Here is a 17,949-nt window from a genome sequence, read left to right on the forward strand (position 1 = left end):
CTCCATGCTCTGAACACTACGCTGACAGACACAGCAAACCTTCTTGCCACATTTCGCATTGATGTGCCATCCTGGATGAGCTGCACTACCTGAGCCACTTGTGTGGGTTGTAGACTCCGTCTCATGCTACCACTAGAGTGAAAGCACTGCCAGTATTCAAAAGTGACCAAAACATCAGCCAGGAAGCATAGGAACTGAGAAGTGGTCTGTGGTCACCACCTGCAGAACCACTCCTTTATTAGCGGTGTCTTGCTAATTGCCTATAATGTCCACCTGTTGCCTATTCTATTTGCACAACCGCATGTGAGCAGACAGAAGTGTGATTGACATGGAGTTACATTATGTTGTTTAAGTGTTCCCTTTATTTTTTTGAGCAATGTATGATGCCCTGTCACCTTGTTAACCTTTTCACGCATGAGTTCCAAATATCTCTAACGGTCTCCCCAGCACTCGCTGTTCCAAAATATGATTGTTACTCAACAGGAAAGTTAACCTGCGCTGCCCTCAAACCAAGATACGCTACCTGCTAATTATCTATAGGCTACCTGCTAATGATCTATAGGCTATGTTTCAACTTGTCAATTTCAAATTATTCTCAAACAAGTTATTTTCTAACAATAGTTTGAACTGAGGTGTGTTCTGCCTCATGAATTCAAATTGAAGTAGCCCATTTCACTGTTGTGGACAATTTTATGTTTGCGGCTTTTCTGAGCCGGACAAACTTCTCTTTAATGAGAGCCCAAGCACTTCCCCAGTGTTTCCCCAGATCAAGTATGTAGGTATTTCCTCAGTCTTGTACAAACTTTTTACGCGGGGCACATTTTCTGGCCTGTGCTCGCATTGCCTTCATTGTTGTTTTCCTTACAAATAATAACTCTGGACATATATACACAAGTATATTGTTTTTAAACCTGCATATTTAGTTAAAAGAAATTCATGAGGGGCCACCCGGGTGGTGCAGTGGTTAAGGGCGCTGTACTGCAGCGCCTGCTGTGCCACCAGAGACTCTGGGTTCACACCCAGGCTCTGTCGTAAACGGTCGCGACTGGGAGGTCCGTGGGGCGATGCACAATTGGCCTTGCATCGTCCGGGTTAGGGAGGGGTTGGCCGATAGTGATATCCTTGTCTCATTGTGCACCAGCGACTCCTGTGGCGGGCAACCCAAGGTTGCCAGGTGCACGGTCTTTCCTCCGACACATTGGTGCGGCTGGCTTACGGGTTGGATGCGTGCTGTGTTAAGAAGCAGTGCGGCTTGGTTGGGTTGTGTATCGGAGGACGCATGACCTTCAACCTTCGTCTCTCCCGAGGTGGTACGGGAGTTGTAGTGATGAGACAAGATAGTAGCTACTACAACAATTGGATACCACGAAATTGGGGAGAAAAACGGGGTAATTTTTTTTTTAAAGAAGTTCATGTTAGCAGGCAATATTAACTAGAGAATTTGCGTCACTGCTCTGTGTTCTGTGCAAGCAGAGTCGGGGTATATGCAGCAGTTTGGGCCGCCTGGCTCATTGCGAACTGTGTGAAGACCATTTTTTCCTAACAGACTGTAATTAATTTGCCAGAATTGTACATAATTATGACATAACATTGAAGGTTGTGCGGTTCCGTATTTCACTGAAAGAATAAACATTTTGTTTTTCGAAATGATAGTTTCCGGATTTTACCATATTAATGACCGAAGGCTCGTATTTCTCTGAGTTTATTATAATTAAGTCTATGATTTGATAGAGCAGTCGAACTGGACAGTGCTTACGAGTCTGCTGCTGCTTACCATTCATTCAAACAGCACTTTCCTGCATTGGCCAGCAGCTCGTCGCAATGCTTGAAGCACAGTGCTGTTTATGACTTCAAGCCTATCAACAACCGAGATTAGACTGGCCAGCCTATAGTCAAAGGTAAATGAAATACAAATGGTATAGACAGAAATAGTCCTATAATTTCTATAATAACTACAACCTAAAACCTCTTCAGTCGACCCTCTACTTTTTCGAACATTCTGTTAAAAATCGCGCAACATTTCAGCGCCCTGCTACTCATATGCCAGGAATATAGTATATGCATATGATTAGTATGTGTGGATAGAAAACACTCAGACGTTTATAAAACTGGTTAAATCACGGCTGTGACTTTAACAGAACGTGCGTTTCATTGAAAAGTGCAGGAAAATCTGATCACTGAAAGTGGAAAAATATATCCATCCGCCGCTTCAACCCATTGTTATGGGCGAAAGACATTAAATAGGGCTGAGGCTGCAGTACCTACAGCTTCCACACGATGTCAACAGTCTTGTCATTTGCCAATTCTTTGTTTCTTGGTCAAACGAACAAGAGACTGGCTTTTTCTTCAGGTCTCCGACCGGATATTTTGGTTGAGAAATACACGGACAGTATTTCAAGACGGACCCCTATAGAAAACACTTCGTCTCGTGATTAATTTGATCGCTTATTAACGTTTACTAATACCTAAAGTTGCATTACAAAAGTATTTCGAAGTGTTTTGTGAAAGTTTATCGTCGACTTTTTGAATTTAAAAAAATGACGTTACGTTATGAAACACTATTTTTTTTCCGTTTATCACAGTCTTCATAGATCGATATCTAGGCTATATATGGACCGATTTAATCGGAAAAAAGACCCAATAGTAATTATGGGACATCTAGAAGTGCCAACAAAGATGGTCAAAGGTAATGAATGTTTTATATTTTATTTGTGCAGTTTGTGTAGCGCCGACTATGCTAATTATTTTGTTTACGTCCCCTGCGGGTCTCTTGGGGTGTTACATGCTATCAGATAATAGCTTCTCATGCTTTCGCCGAAAAGCATTTTTAAAATCTGACTTGTTGCCTGGATTCACAACGAGTGTTCGCTTTAATTCAATACCCTGCATGTGTATTTTAATGAACGTTTGAGTTTTAACTAATACTATTAGCATTTAGCGTAGGGCATTTGCATTTCCAGAGCTCTAGATGGGACGCCTGAGTGCCAGGTAGGAGCAAGAGGTTAACTGGGAATATTGAAGACTCATGTTAAAAGGAACCACCAGCTTTCAGATGTTCTCATGTTCTGAGCAAGGAACTTAAACATTAGCTTTATTACATGGCACATATTGCACTTTTACTTCTGACACTGTTTTTGCATTATTTCAACCAAATTGAACGTGTTTCATTATTTATTTGAGACTAAGTAGATTTTATTTATGTATTATATTAAGTTAAAATAAAAGTTAATTCAGTATTGTTGTAATTGTCATTATTATAAAAATCGGCCATTAATCGGTATCGGTTTTTTTTTTGGTCCTCCAGTAATCGGTATTGGCCACCAGCATAATTCACAGTAGGGATGGTGCCAGGTTTCCTCCAGACGTGACGCTTGGCATTTAGGCCAAATGGTTAGTTGGCATTTAGGCCAAGTCTTAGTTTCATCAGACCAGAGAGTCTTGTTTCTCATAGTCTGAGAGTCCTTGAGGTGCCTTTTGGCAAACTCCATACGGGCTGTCATGCCTTTTACTGAGGGGTGGCTTCCGTCTGGCCACTCTACCATAAAGGCCTGTTTGGTGGAGTGTTGCTGAGATGGTTGTCCTTCTGGAAGGTTCTCCCATCTCCACAGAGGAACTCTGGAGCTCTGTTAGTGACCATTGGGTTCGTGGTCACCTCCCTGACCAAGGCCCTTTTCTCCCTATTGCTGAGTTTGGCCTGGCGGCCAGCTCTAGGATGCTTTTTGATGGTTCCAAACTTCTTCCATTTAATAATGACAGAGGCCAATGTGTTCTTGGACCTTCAATGCTGCAGAAATGTTTTTGTACCCTTCCCCAGATCTGTTCCTCGACACAATCCTGTCTCGGAGCTCTACGGCCTTTCCTTCAACCTCAAGGCATAGTTTTTGCTCTGACATGCACTGTCAACTGTGGGACCTTATATAATTTGTCCCTTTCCAATCAATTGAATTTGACTCCATTCAAGTTGTATAAACATCTCAAGGATGATCAATGGAAACATGATGCACCTGAGCTCAATTTGAGTCTCATAGCAAAAGTTCTGAATACTTATGTAAATTAGGTAATTCTGTTTTATTTTTATAAAAATTTGCAAAGTTGTCTAAAAACCTGTTTTTGCTTTGTCATTACGGGGTATTGTGTGTAGATTAAGGAAACGTGTATTTAATCAATTTTAGGTTAAGTCTGTAACATAACAAAATATGGAAAAAGGGAAGGGGTCTGAATACTTTCCAAATGCACTATATCCATTGTATTTAAATGTTTGTCTGTATTCAAGAGTATACTGTGTCGCAACTGATGACAGGCACAACACAAACACCTCAGATGTCAAATAGGGTCTAACTTACAATGTGAAAAACCGAGTTGACGCGTTTTTAGCGAATTGATGTTAAAATAATGATATTTTCTTTATTTAAAAAAATAATAATTCAAGTGTTTGTAAGCTTTTAAATTATATCAAAATCAATTGTGTATATTTTCCAGTGATGAAGACATAGATGTCTCATGGTAGAGTGGGGTATGCAAAATGGGTAAACTTTAAGCACCTCAATCTTAGGGCTGGGTAGTATAACGTGTTTTACTATATTCCGATATTGATGCACGGACCGGTTTGGGTTTTTACTCTATGTTCTATAACAGTATTTTAATGTTTGGTTTATTAAATGTGATATGCGATGTGTATCGTATATTTTTATAGTTATCCCTCTCCGCACTCTCTCGCCATGCCGCTTTCCAGACCTAGCCCCGCTCCCTGTCACTCAAGAAGTGCATTTGTTCTTGCTTGACTACGAGACACTTGCGTTCAGTCTGCATGGTCAATGCAGCTGATGCAACGATGTTGATAACAATGATGCTATTTCCACTTTGCTTCTTATTAATATAAATCTACAAGCATTCTAAAATTACACTTAATTTGTGTTTCTTGCCTCTACAATCTGCTAGTTTTTCTTTTCTTAGCAAGTTTTAGCTAAATCGTGTTAGCTGCTAATGCTAATTGGTAGTTAGTTTGCTAGCTAGCTAATAAATATACTGAGTCATAGCAAATGTAGCTAGCTAATACAGCCTAATAACTGTGATGGTGTTGGCCTAAATCAGCATGTTTGTGCAACAGTATCTTCTAATTTAAATAGGAATATGTTGGCTAAATGAAAACATTTCATGGGGCCAAAGATTATAGGGTCCCCTATGAGAAACACTAACCAACACTGCTTCCGACCCTGTCACAATAACTCCTCCCTGGCATTTTCATTTGTATTCAAAGTGCCCACTGTTATTTATATTCTAACTATACATGGGTTGCATGTTACATCACAATATTGTTTTGCTGCTAATGATGCACCGACATTACATTTTTGGCCGATATCCGAAATCATTTCCATGCCAAAAAAACAAAACAGATGACCAATATTAAAAATGTTATTGGCCTTTTACCAGTAAGACATAATCAAAACCTATTTATTTGACTTATTTGCTGTTCTGTTTCTTTGTTCATTTGGTCAGTAGTTTCATTCTCAACCAGGATTTCTATGGAACGCCGTTTGGGTCTTTGCTATGGAACGCCTTTTGGGTCTTTGCTATGGAACGCCTTTTGGGTCTTTGCTATGGAACGCCTTTTGGGTCTTTGCTATGGAACGCCTTTTGGGTCTTTGCTATGGAACGCCTTTTGGGTCTTTGCTATGGAACGCCGTTTGGGTCTTTGCTATGGAACGCCGTTTGGGTCTTTGCTATGGAACGCCTTTTGGGTCTTTGCTATGGAACGCCTTTTGGGTCTTTGCTATGGAACGCCGTTTGGGTCTTTGCTATGGAACGCCGTTTGGGTCTTTGCTATGGAACGCCGTTTGGGTCTTTGCTATGGAACGCCGTTTGGGTCTTTGCTATGGAACGCCGTTTGGGTCTTTGCTATGGAACGCCGTTTGGGTCTTTGCTATGGAACGCCGTTTGGGTCTTTGCTATGGAACGCCGTTTGGGTCTTTGCTATGGAACGCCGTTTGGGTCTTTGCTATGGAACGCTGTTTGTGTCTTTGCGTGTCAAAATATATACTATTTGACATGTCTATTTGACCAATCAGGATCTGAATATGACTGCACGTCGCATAATAATTGAACGTGTTCATAATTTTAACGTAGTTATTACACATGGATTACACTCACTCGTATTTTATATGTCACAACGATTCATCGATGCATATGCTATGATGCTGGTAAAGTTGTCTAGCGCACCTACAGTGCTGGTCATAAAGAAAAGCTAGCTAGCTCATGTATGCAAACAATGATCTTCCCCAAAAACATAGCAAAACGATATCTGTTTCAGTAGCTATAGCTGTTTCAGTAGCTAACTGTATAGCTAGGTGTCATCTAAAATAATTTATAAGATGGTTCTTATTTGATTGTTGGTAGTCAGACCAATCTGTGAAGTGAGCCCCGATGATTAGCCACAAGAGTGGAATTTGCGGTTAGCCTTCAAAATAAAGTATGGCACAATTCTGCTATTTTTATTCATTTGCATCACTGTCAATGACATACTTTTATTTTGAAGGCAACCCGCAAATTCCACTATTGTGCCTAATCCTTATTGTGGCTAGCTTCGCAACACATAACCCGGCCCGGTTGAGCCTCACTAACCGGCTGCATATAACCTTAGTTTTGGGTAACAGGGTTAAGTAGCTGGCTAGCTATTTATTTTCATGAACTGTAGTTAAATTTCAATAGGCAAACAACACGTGGCAACCTAGCTATTACTTACTGTCAAGGATTCCTAAATCATTGCTATGTATAATGAAAATGACTGAAAAAACTGCGTTCCATAGTATGTATGTCGTGAAGCTAATGGCAGTGACACGATTACTGTGTAACTCCGGTAGGGCAACATCTGACAAGTAGCGCACTTGGTAGTGTGTACTGGTACTCGACCAGTCGGCGAAAGCCAACATCACCCACGGCAGAACGGTTGTCAAGGGCAATGAATTCTATTATATTGGCTTTAATGGATTTCGCCTTTCACTTGTCTCGCTGAAACTTTCTTACTCTTTGAAATGACTGATCGACTTGTTGACTGCTCGATCCACACAGCAGACATTGTGGGTTAGGTTAGGAATGCTGTGTAGTGCAAAATTGGACGTTGCGTCATTACGTCATGTACCTACTTTATATAGGTATGCACGTCAGCTTTGACATCGGTTTTCCACATTGCCGTTAAACTAGATATCGGGTCGATGTTGGCATTTTTTTTAAGCTAATATCAGCTGGTTCTGATATGTTCACCGATATATCTTGCATCCCTAATTGATGCCCAACTGAGCATTCTACTCAATGCATTGTCAATGAGCACTGAAGATTTCATTAAAAGTGCGCTACATTTGTTTGGAAATACAATGCCAGTGTGTAAATGATCTCAAATCAGTGCAGGAAATGCAGAAATGTACATTTTTGTTTTATACTGTTCAATTCAACATGAACCAATCAAAATGGAGATAAGACTCATTGAAATCACTTTGTTTCCACCCTAGGGTCACGCACTACTCAAAGCAAATTTGTTCCAAAACATAAAATACTGTCATACTGTCAAAAATGTGAAAAATACAGTGCTATATTTTGTCCATATCGTCTAGCCCTACTCAATCTCCTAAAATGTTTTGCCATTCAGGTACAAACAGTAACTTTCGGATGGGCGTTCTTCGGTTTATGAAACCGTCTGCATTCAGTGATATTGCGTTACCAGGTTTCCGGCATAACTCAAATGGTCATGTGTGACCAGCAAAAAATGTGACTGACCATTTTTTAAATGTTTCTTCATTGGATAGAAGCAAAGACTCAGAGCTACAAAATGGTATATCATAGACTGCAGTTGAGGAACAATGGGAAAGTCATTCTGTTTTCATAGTTGATAAACTTGTAACCCCACTTTTGAGAAAATGGTACACCTACTGGAGAGCTCTTTGTCTACACCCTTTCAGCATCATTCACACCCTCTTAAGCCTTAGTCCCACTCATCTCTTTAAGGGTTCACATGTGAGGCCATGTGCTAAACAGAGTGAAAAGTGTAGTAAACAACCAAAGATTAAGACTAAAAATAGTAGCCTACAAAAAGAAACTCCAGGTAGAAATAAACTATCTAGTACTTGGCCTATATCCTAATCGAACTTTGGTGCTGGTCATGTTGTTGTTCACATTACTGTCTCTGGTATATAAAAAACCACAAATCAAAGTATTTGTCACATGCACAGGTTACAGAAAGTGTCAACTGTACAGTTGAATGGTTACTTGCATAGTAGCAATATCAAAAAGTGTCCAGATAAACATATTTTATAGATATTAGATGACGCTTACCCAGACACACTTGTCTTAATTGATGGGTCATGTGAAGGAAATGATGTAACCCCCAGCCACATCTTGTTCAGAGAAATGGGTCACTACAGAAGGTTTAAATGGTACAGTGAAATGATTACTAGCAATATCAAGAATAGAAAGTGTCAATAAAATTTTTTTTTTAAACCGTGTCAATGCCAGTAAAGAAAGAACAAAATAATATACAGTATGTACAATAACAATATCAATAATGATATCAGTGAAACTTGAGACAAGTTAAGTTATATGCATACATTAAGAGGTAAAGTGGATGAGCAGCATGATATTACAAATATTATCAGCAACGTATGACTTATGTGTGTTAGGAGAGATTCATGTTAATTTGCATAGAGGCACTGAAGATAGTCCGGATGACTGGGAACTTGCAGTGATGAACCCGTCCGTTCACACCACGCATGAACAAGGGAATCTATATTCGGAGAGCCTGTTTCTGTTCTGCCCTTGACTTTGCGGCAGGGTATGTGATGTCCATGGCCTCTTTGTCGCACAACTCCCCGATCTTCTCAAAAAGATAAGTTTGTCTAGTTGTGTCCAGTCCAGGTGGTGCTTGTACAGGCAGATCATCTATGGAAGGAAAGACGTCAGCTATACGCAGCAGCTGAAACCTGGTACTGACTGAGTCCGAACGCTCCTTGGCAACAACAGGAAATAGACAAAAAAATAGAAGACATTACAACCTTGCATAACATCAATTGACCTCCCAAGTTTATATAATAAGAATAACCTTATACGATGGACTGAAAATTATATTCACATGAAGTGCTGGTACTGCCTGTTCTGTGGCAGAGGAGTCAGGTGTTGTTGCCAGCCAAAGCTTTCCACCAGCACCGTACCATCCTCCAGTCCATCCAGCTGTGGAATGCTGACCCCTGTCACAGTGCTGTCCTTCACTACACCAGCAGTCTCTTCACAGATTCCTGAAGGAAGACGGCCTGACTACACAAATCATTTGAGATCTAGAAAAGTATTGCCAATCATGTTGGAGATAAAATAATAAACAAAATATTAGTTTATGCTTTATGCAAGTGTTGTCATCGATCCCTTGTAGACACTACACAGCTGATTATGTCACATGAGATAGCAGCAGCTTTCCACCAAAGTGTTTGTTTCCTGGGTGATGTCCTGGTAATGCAATAGTATTATCTTCTGCGTAGTTGTTGATGAAGTTCACAACTCGCTGCAAGTCCTCATGCTTTAGGTGGAACCTGTGCTTGCTTGGGCCGGCTCTTGATGGGAGGCATTAGACCATTCTCCTTGTATGAATGATTGAGGAGAGTCGGGCGTGTTCTATTGATGCTGAAAGACAAATTCCAGGTACAAATATATTAGCATTATTATACAATAAATGGCCGTAATCACCGCCAGACACTCCTGGCTAATTTGATGGGTTATGTCATCTGGCAAAGTGGAGTCTTTTTTGTTTAGACATGTAGCTAGCTAGCGAGCGAGTTAAACAATTAACCATAATCCCAACCCATAGAGTACTAGCAATACAAACCGATTGTCATAGCTAGCTAGCTAACATTAGGCTATCACTAGCAATGTGAATGGTTTCCTGAGATACAAATAATATTGCTCCACAGATCACATATGTAACATTAGCTAGTGAGCCAGCCAGCTAATTTTAGCTAGCAAGCTAACAGTACGCTTTAAGTTGGAATATTTTTGTTTAGACAGCTAGCTAGCTAAATAATTAACTATAATCCCAATCCATGGAGTAGTAGCAATACAAACCGATTTTTATAGCTTTCTGGCAAAATTAGAAACTTTATCTGAAAATGTAGCTAGACTCTTACCTGTATACATGGATGAATGCTTCACAGCAGACTGCAACCCTTTTCATTAAATATCACGTACTTTGTCATTTCCGTTTTGTTTGTACAGCGTTCTTGTACAAGTCACTCTGGTTCACACTGACCGTGTGCAATGCCATCTGATCTTTCTCCCTCTTTGTCACGGATGCCATGGTTGCCTTTAGTTTGAAGATGTAATCCAGAGAAACACTTTTGCAGTTCTCCATATCATCATTCAAGAAAGCTGCAGTAGAAAGGATTATCTACATGTACAGAGCAGATCATGTTATAAACAGAAGGTGCTACAAGGCTGACCGATCTGAACTCCTCTCTCGGCATATCCAGTCCATTCATTAGCGGGAAGGTTTCTGTTTTACTAGAGTCGTAATTTAACAATTGTATTTGTATTTACAGATGGTATACATGTTTGTTATTAAGGCACATGAAAGTTCACATGTTCCAGAAGGCATTTCTGCCCGAAAACGCATTTTGATCAACAGCAAAAAAAAGTTCACGTTCAAATGGCTCTCCTGTGAAGTAGTAACCTGCGATGTCATATCACATTTTATTTGTCACATGCGCCGAATACAACAGTGAACTTTACAGTGAAATGCTTACTTACAAGCCCTTGTGCAGTTTTAAGAAAAATATTAACAAAAAAATAAAAGTAACAAATAATTCAAGAGCAGCAGTGAAATAACAATAGCGAGACTATATACAGGGGATACCGGTACAGTCAATGTGTAGCGGCACCGTTTAGTCAAGGTGCCAAGGTACTATGTAGGTGGAGTTATTAAAGTGACTATGTATAGATACTAACAAGAGAGTAGCAGCAGCATAAAGGGGGGGACTACTTGTTTCAATATTTGTATAAAATAATTGCCTTTGAACCAAGGTAAGACATGCATCATAATATGTAGTAAAACCTTCATGTTTAAAAAAATAATGTATATGTTTTCCAAATGCATACTGCCTCCAGCTCATTGCAAAGTGGTGTGCGACACGCTGAAGCCTGCCTAGTTGTCTCTGCACTTGAATGGTGAATGGGAAGTGTCAATTACCAGTTTTAATAAAAAGTAGTACCGCTTAATCGTGGCCATAGTTAAAAAAATAAAAAATGTTTTTTTTTACACGTGTAATTGCCTTTAGAATGGTTTTACTCAATGATTGGGCTTATTAAAGCACATTTTACTCCAGCAGTAACAACCATTGTTTTGAGCTGTATCAACAGCTCTCGTGCTACATTGACATATTTCAGTCAATGAACAGGCTAAAGTGCCATATATCGCACGTTTTTTGTTCTTCTCCCAGACAATTGGCAGGGGGCAATTTTATTACCAGCTAATGGAAACACTGGTATACAAATATTACTGTATTGTAAAGATTTGAATCTCCTCCGAGCAGGGGAATGTTAAGAGAATTGTCACTTCAAGCCAGGTGCTCGCACAGGAAAAATCTTAGCTCACATCTCTCCTGTTTGTTTCTAGCCCTACTGTTTGTATGAATCCATCTTCCTAGGAAGGAAGTCTACTTTTGATTAGCATGACCAGGAGTGTGTTACGACATTGTGCACAAGGGATGTAATGCAGTAGGCCTTCTCCCACCTCTCATCCCTCCTTCCACCGGGAACAGAATTGACTGTGTGACTTCAATGCTGCTTAAACCAACTTTCCTATTTTGTTAGTTAATTTATTTTGGAGTTATTAACTTTGGTCATTGATGCTGGAAGGAACTTTGGTCAACTATTACCAGGGCTGGCTAGCATTTGTATGCAGGTCTACCTAAGTTTGGATGCAAGGAAAAAATATGTTTAAGGTCGATTACTAAAATGGATTAATTGATAACTAATAACCTTGGCATAAAGGTTTGCCAAGAGTTGTGGCTGCAGAGCAAAGGGCACCTGTTTGAGTTGTTGCTGCAGTGGAGAGACACTACACAGGTATGAGTGGAGAAAACGGAACTCGGACAGGAACTGTCTTTTGACGGAGACCATTAGCCTATTTGACATTACTTGAATAGGCAGTCTCTTTGTAAACGTTTTGTAAATTTTCAGTCATCAAGCGTCATTTAGCATTTCCTCTCTCATTCTGGGCTCACTGACTACTACAATTGATCACAATTAACAGGAGGGGGTAAATACATGTTCGCAACCAAACCCAGTGGCGCTGGCTATGGAGGATCAAACCTGCCATAATTATAAATAAATAAATGCACACACAAATAGATAAATACATGGATGAGTAAATGCACACCAATAGATCAATAATTATTTTTTTTAAATGTAATCTCACTAATTCATTTTATTAATTTGATATTATTCATTGCCTTATTTCTTCTTCCAATATGATAATAAGGGGGGTGTCAAGAAAACAGACTACATGACCAAAAGTGTGTGGGCACCTCCGTCGGCCAGCTCATTTCAAAATCATGGGCATTAACATGGAGTTGGTCCCCCCTTAGTTGCTAACAGGCTTCACTCTTCTGGGAAGGCTTTCCACTAGATGTTGGAACATTGCTGCAGGGATTTGCTTTCATTCAGCCAGAATCTGAATTCCTCGGGCAACTTCCTTCAAATTGTTAAGAATTAACACGTTCACTTTTGTCTGTTGTAGCAGCTAGCTGACCCAATTTTTTTTTTATGCATGCCTCCACACTGAAAAGCAGTTGATCTGGAGAGGCAATGTTTTCAGCAGTGTTAGCCAGCACCGCCAAGTCTCTGGATACCGCTCGTCTGCTTGCAGCCATACTACAGGCCAGAAGAACTGGGCTACTGTAGCTATCTACTGGTTGGTCTCTCAAGTATGCGTAGTTTTACTTTGTGGACCTCCCATACTGGCGTCATCATTCGGTGAGGGTGCGCCGTGCCACAGAGAAAGACAACTCGCGGTCAAACTCCCTCCTTTCTCTCTTCCTCCTAGCCTTTAATATGTTACTAGTAGGATCTGTAAAGTGCTACCCTCAGCACACTTTGACCTTTGTCGTTTCCGGTGGCCCAGTGGAATGTTCTTATCTAATCAGAGAGCCATCAGACTGCAGCCACAGGGAGAGGGCTGGATACATTTACTACACTACAGTAACTACCTGGCTGGCCTGCTGTAGGGGAAAGGTGAGGCCACAGCATGAGCCTGGTACTGTAGCCTGCCCACGTGGTCACTCACCCACTGTTTGACCTGAAAGAGGCGGGACACATCATATGCACTGACTGACACCCCCCCAACACACACACACACATACCGCACACCACACACAAAAGACCGACTTTCTGCCTCTGTCATATGTAGGGGCCTTTTTAATGTGGTGCTAGTTAGTTATAACCATAGTGCGTTTTAGTTTATGGTAACCTGGGATTGAGTTTTCAGTTGGTATCTTTATAGACTCTAACAGATTTGCATTTTATGCTTCATTTTATGCTCCTCTCCAATACCTTTTGATTGTGGTTGGGTATCCTGGTGGTCCTTCTGTAGCTCAGTTGGTAGAGCATGGCGCTTGTAACGCCAGGGTAGTGGGTTCGATCCCCGGGACCACCCATACGTAGAATGTATGCACACATGACTGTAAGTCGCTTTGGATAAAAGCGTCTGCTAAATGGCATATATATATCCTTGGCTATTACCATTTGTTCAACTCTAACCAGTAGGATAAGTCCTGCCAAAATCATCTGTCAGTGAAGCCCATGGGATATGGAGGTTGTAAATGGTTATTCAAGAGTTTAATATCCTTTTGTTTTTGGGGTGTGTTGGGTTCCCAGGCCCTCCTGCCATTGTCTTTTATCAATCAAATGTATTTGTAAAGCCCTGTCACAAAGTGCTAAACAGAAACCCAACCTAAAACCCCAAACAGCAAGCAATGCAGATGTAGAAGCACAGTGGCTAGGAAAAACTCCCTAGAAAGGCATGAACCCAGGATGAAACATAGAGGTGGAACCAGGTTCTGAGGGGTGGCCAGTCCTCTTCTGGCTGTGCCAGGTCGAGATTATAACAATAGATGGCCAAGATGTTCAAACGTTTGTTTTTATGACTCGTCTGCTCAAATGATTTTGTCTTTCTCTGACACCTCAAACTCTGTCTTCCTGTCTCTGGTTCTCTCTTTCCCTCTCTCACTTACTGACAGTTGTGAGAGAGTCACATCACGGTCGGTTATAAAAGTGTGTGTTGAGGCAGTGGTCATGGAATGTGTTGCAGTCATTATGTCTAACCATGTTCTGTCTGTGTGCAATGGCACCCCTATATTCATGAGGCTACATGGTTGTGTTCAACTTCTCTCTATATGTGGAGGTAGTTGATGCCATGGTCTTGTTGCGGTCCCACCCTAACTATGTCTCTCTCTCTCTGCAGTGACAGTTATGCGCGTGTGAGAGCAGTGGTCATGACTCGGGATGACTCCAGTGGTGGGTGGCTGCCTCTGGGAGGCGGGGGCCTCAGCTGCGTTACCGTCTACAAAGTCAGCCAGACAGCGGACAGCAACGGCAGCACCACAGACCCAAACACCACCACCACCAACCCCACAGCAGACTTCCTCATCAAGGGGGAGAGGCTGAAAGACAAATCGGTAAAGGTCCAACTGGCTTTCTAAACACATACACCAAGCAAGCACAATTCTCCCCATTTAAGATGTATGACATGTAGCCTACGATTCTTATAAAACTATACCAACCTTCCACTCAAGGGGTTACACATTCTTTATACACACCTCACACTCCTCACCTTGTAACTCTTGCTCACTCTGAGGACCTCACCCACGCCTAACACTCGTCGCTCACAATGGAGTGCAAGTATGTTCGCTATGTACTATGTACCGACTCAGCCTGTGACGCAACAACCACTGAGGGGGTCGTGGGATGAGATCAACAGGCGCGCACACACACACACACAGGAAGTGAATGTTTGTCTTTCTTCCACTGCAAGGTAGGTATCTGTAAATAGGAGCAGGGCTGACTGAGTGTGTGATACATGCTGACATCATCAGAGAGAAGAGAAGGACAGACTGCTCAGGAGAAGAGAATGGGGGATGTAGGAACTTAAACGTTAAACTATATCAGAGGGAAAAGAATGAAGGAAGGAAATGAACGAATGGATAGTCATGCTCTGAGCACTGCTTCAATTCATGAATATATATATATGAATATATATCTATATATATACCTATGCTCTTGCCCTAAAACTCTGATACCGTTTTCTATTTTTTCATGTAAAAACATATATTTCCTTGACAAGAATTAAGAGATGACTGTATTAATTCATTTTTGCGGATACGTGACTCCTCCCTGCCATGTCACTTCAAGTGTAACTGTCTATTCTGAGCCTGGGCCACTGTGCAACATGGAGCGTGAATATAGTGATGTCACCAATCCCAGTGGCTTGTTAAAGCGGGAGGTCCAACCCGCCGTTTTACTAGAGACAATCCTTCCACCTCAGACTGACACTCATAGTTCCCACCCCGTGTGTGTTTACGCGGTGGGACAGGGCGTGCTCTCGGAGTGTTGTACAGTCAGACCTACAGCACGTCTTCAGTTCAGATGTTTGGGTGGCTCATGTAGTAATACATGGCTTCCCCGGCCACCACAACAAACACCCCACCATATGTAGGCTGTATGGGGCATGCCACCCAGTGCCAGGGTGTCAGCTGGCATTACCCACTGTGCCACCAGCAGATTGAGGACACCAGAGAGAGAGGGGCACAGAGAAATGCATCGAGGGAAGGAAGAGGGTGAAACACGGGAAGAGTTGGAGCCAGAGAACAAGAGAAAGAAGGGAGCAGTGAAAGAGATGGAGAGAGGATGAGAGCGAAATGGCCAGTCAAATTACAAGAGGTAGTGGAACAAAACATTTGACGGAAAGAGAGAGGGAGTGGGAAAGAGGGAGAAGAGGTGGTGACTGCAATGTTGGAGGGGGATCTGGCTATCAGTGCAGTGATGCGGCACAGAGTGTACTGATGAGTCAGCGGGCTCCTGATATAGCCACCAATGGGCCTCCTCTCTCTCTGTTCTCTCTCTCTGTTCTCTCTCTGTGGTCTCTCTCTCTGTGTGTGTGTGTGTTAAAGAACACAGCTTTAATTGGCTGCTGAATTAGCAGGTCTCAGATTATAACAGCGCTCTTTTTAACTACCCACATGTACATACTACCTCAATCAGCCGAACTAACCGGTGTCTGTATGTAGCCTTGCTACTCTTATTTTCAAAAGTCTTTTTACTGTTTTATTTCTTTACTTACCTACATACACACACACATTTTTTTCCTCCACACTATTGGTTAGAGCCAGTAAGGAAGCATTTCACTGTAAGGTCTACTACACCTGTTGTAGTCGGCGCATGTGACAAATTAACTTTGATTTGATGTGCGACAAGAAGCTGTCACCTTCCCTCCCTGTAATTGGGCAACTTTGGGGGCATACTGTAAATAAGAGGACCATGTGTTTTTAAAGATGAGACGCTGTGGATTATAATAAATACAGTTTTGATGTCATACGAGCAAAGCCAAACACCTGTGAGTCCAAATGGGCTCTTCACATTTCCAAATCATAAAACCCATGTCATATATAGTGTCAACGTTTATGATCACTATGTTTGAACTTCGGCAAGACGGAGCTGCTCTTCCTCCCGGGGAAGGACTGCCCGTTCCATGATCTCGCCATCACGGTTGACAACTCCATTGTGTCCTCCTCCCAGAGCGCTAAGAACCTTGGCGTGATCCTGGACAACAAACTGTCGTTCTCAACTAACATCAAGGCGGTGGCCCGTTCCTGTAGGTTCATGCTCTACAACATCCGCAGAGTACGACCCTGCCTCACACAGGAAGCGGCGCAGGTCCTAATCCAGGCACTTGTCATCTCCCGTCTGGATTACTGCAACTCGCTGTTGGCTGGGCTCCCTGCCTGTGCCATTAAACCCCTACAACTCATCCAGAACGCCGCAGCCCGTCTAGTGTTCAACCTTCCCAAGTTCTCTCACGTCACCCCGCTCCTCCGCTCTCTCCACTGGCTTCCAGTTGAAGCTCGCATCCGCTACAAGACCATGGTGCTTGCCTACGGAGCTGTGAGGAGAACGGCACCTCAGTACCTCCAGGCTCTGATCAGGCCCTACACCCAAATAAGGGCACTGCGTTCATCCACCTCTGGCCTGCTCGCCTCCCTACCACTGAGGAAGTACAGTTCCCGCTCAGCTCAGTCAAAACTGTTCGCTGCTCTGGCTCCCCAATGGTGGAACAAACTCCCTCACGACGCCAGGACAGCGGAGTCAATCACCACCTTCCGGAGACACCTGAAACCCCACCTCTTTAAGGAATACCTAGGATAGGATAAAGTAATCCTTCTCACCCCCCCTTAAAATATTTAGATGCACTATTGTAAAGTGGTTGTTCCACTGGATGTCATAAGGTGAATGCACCAATTTGTAAGTCGCTCTGGATAAGAGCGTCTGCTAAATGACTTAAATGTAAATGTAAATGTTGTACAGTTACAAGATGACGTGTTGTCAAACCCTGGGTTGTTCTGAACAGAGTTGAGCCTATGTTTGTTTATTGTGAAGAATATTTGGCGCGGCACACACACCTGAATACACTCATGACCCCTTTCTATATACGCACCAACATTACGCTCTGTTTCTCTGAACTGCCTTGTGCACGCCTAGCACTGTCAGATCCTATTTTAGAAATGAGCTAGTCATGTTGGCAATAGAAAAGGCTTTGAAATCATGCCCGACTGACCCATTTTGAGATTTTTACTCTACCATTTTTGGATTGCGTAAACTACAAAAGTAATTTGGTGATGCAGGGGTGTGTTTTTAAATGAAACATTTACA

The 17,949-nt window shown here is 42.0% G+C and overlaps 1 protein-coding gene across 1 annotated transcript in view; it reads left to right on the plus strand.

The window, feature by feature from the left end:
• The window catches only part of LOC124001475 (sprouty-related, EVH1 domain-containing protein 1-like), a 76,811-nt gene that overhangs the window by 35,006 nt on the left and 23,856 nt on the right, over nt 1-17,949 (plus strand). Inside the window, exon 2 of the mRNA XM_046308268.1 lies at nt 14,489-14,702. Within this exon, the coding sequence (XP_046164224.1) occupies nt 14,489-14,702 (214 nt within the window). The remainder of the gene's footprint in view (nt 1-14,488; nt 14,703-17,949) is intronic.

The sequence above is a fragment of the Oncorhynchus gorbuscha genome, linkage group LG17, assembly GCF_021184085.1.
Source record: "Oncorhynchus gorbuscha isolate QuinsamMale2020 ecotype Even-year linkage group LG17, OgorEven_v1.0, whole genome shotgun sequence".
Lineage (NCBI taxonomy): Eukaryota > Metazoa > Chordata > Actinopteri > Salmoniformes > Salmonidae > Oncorhynchus > Oncorhynchus gorbuscha.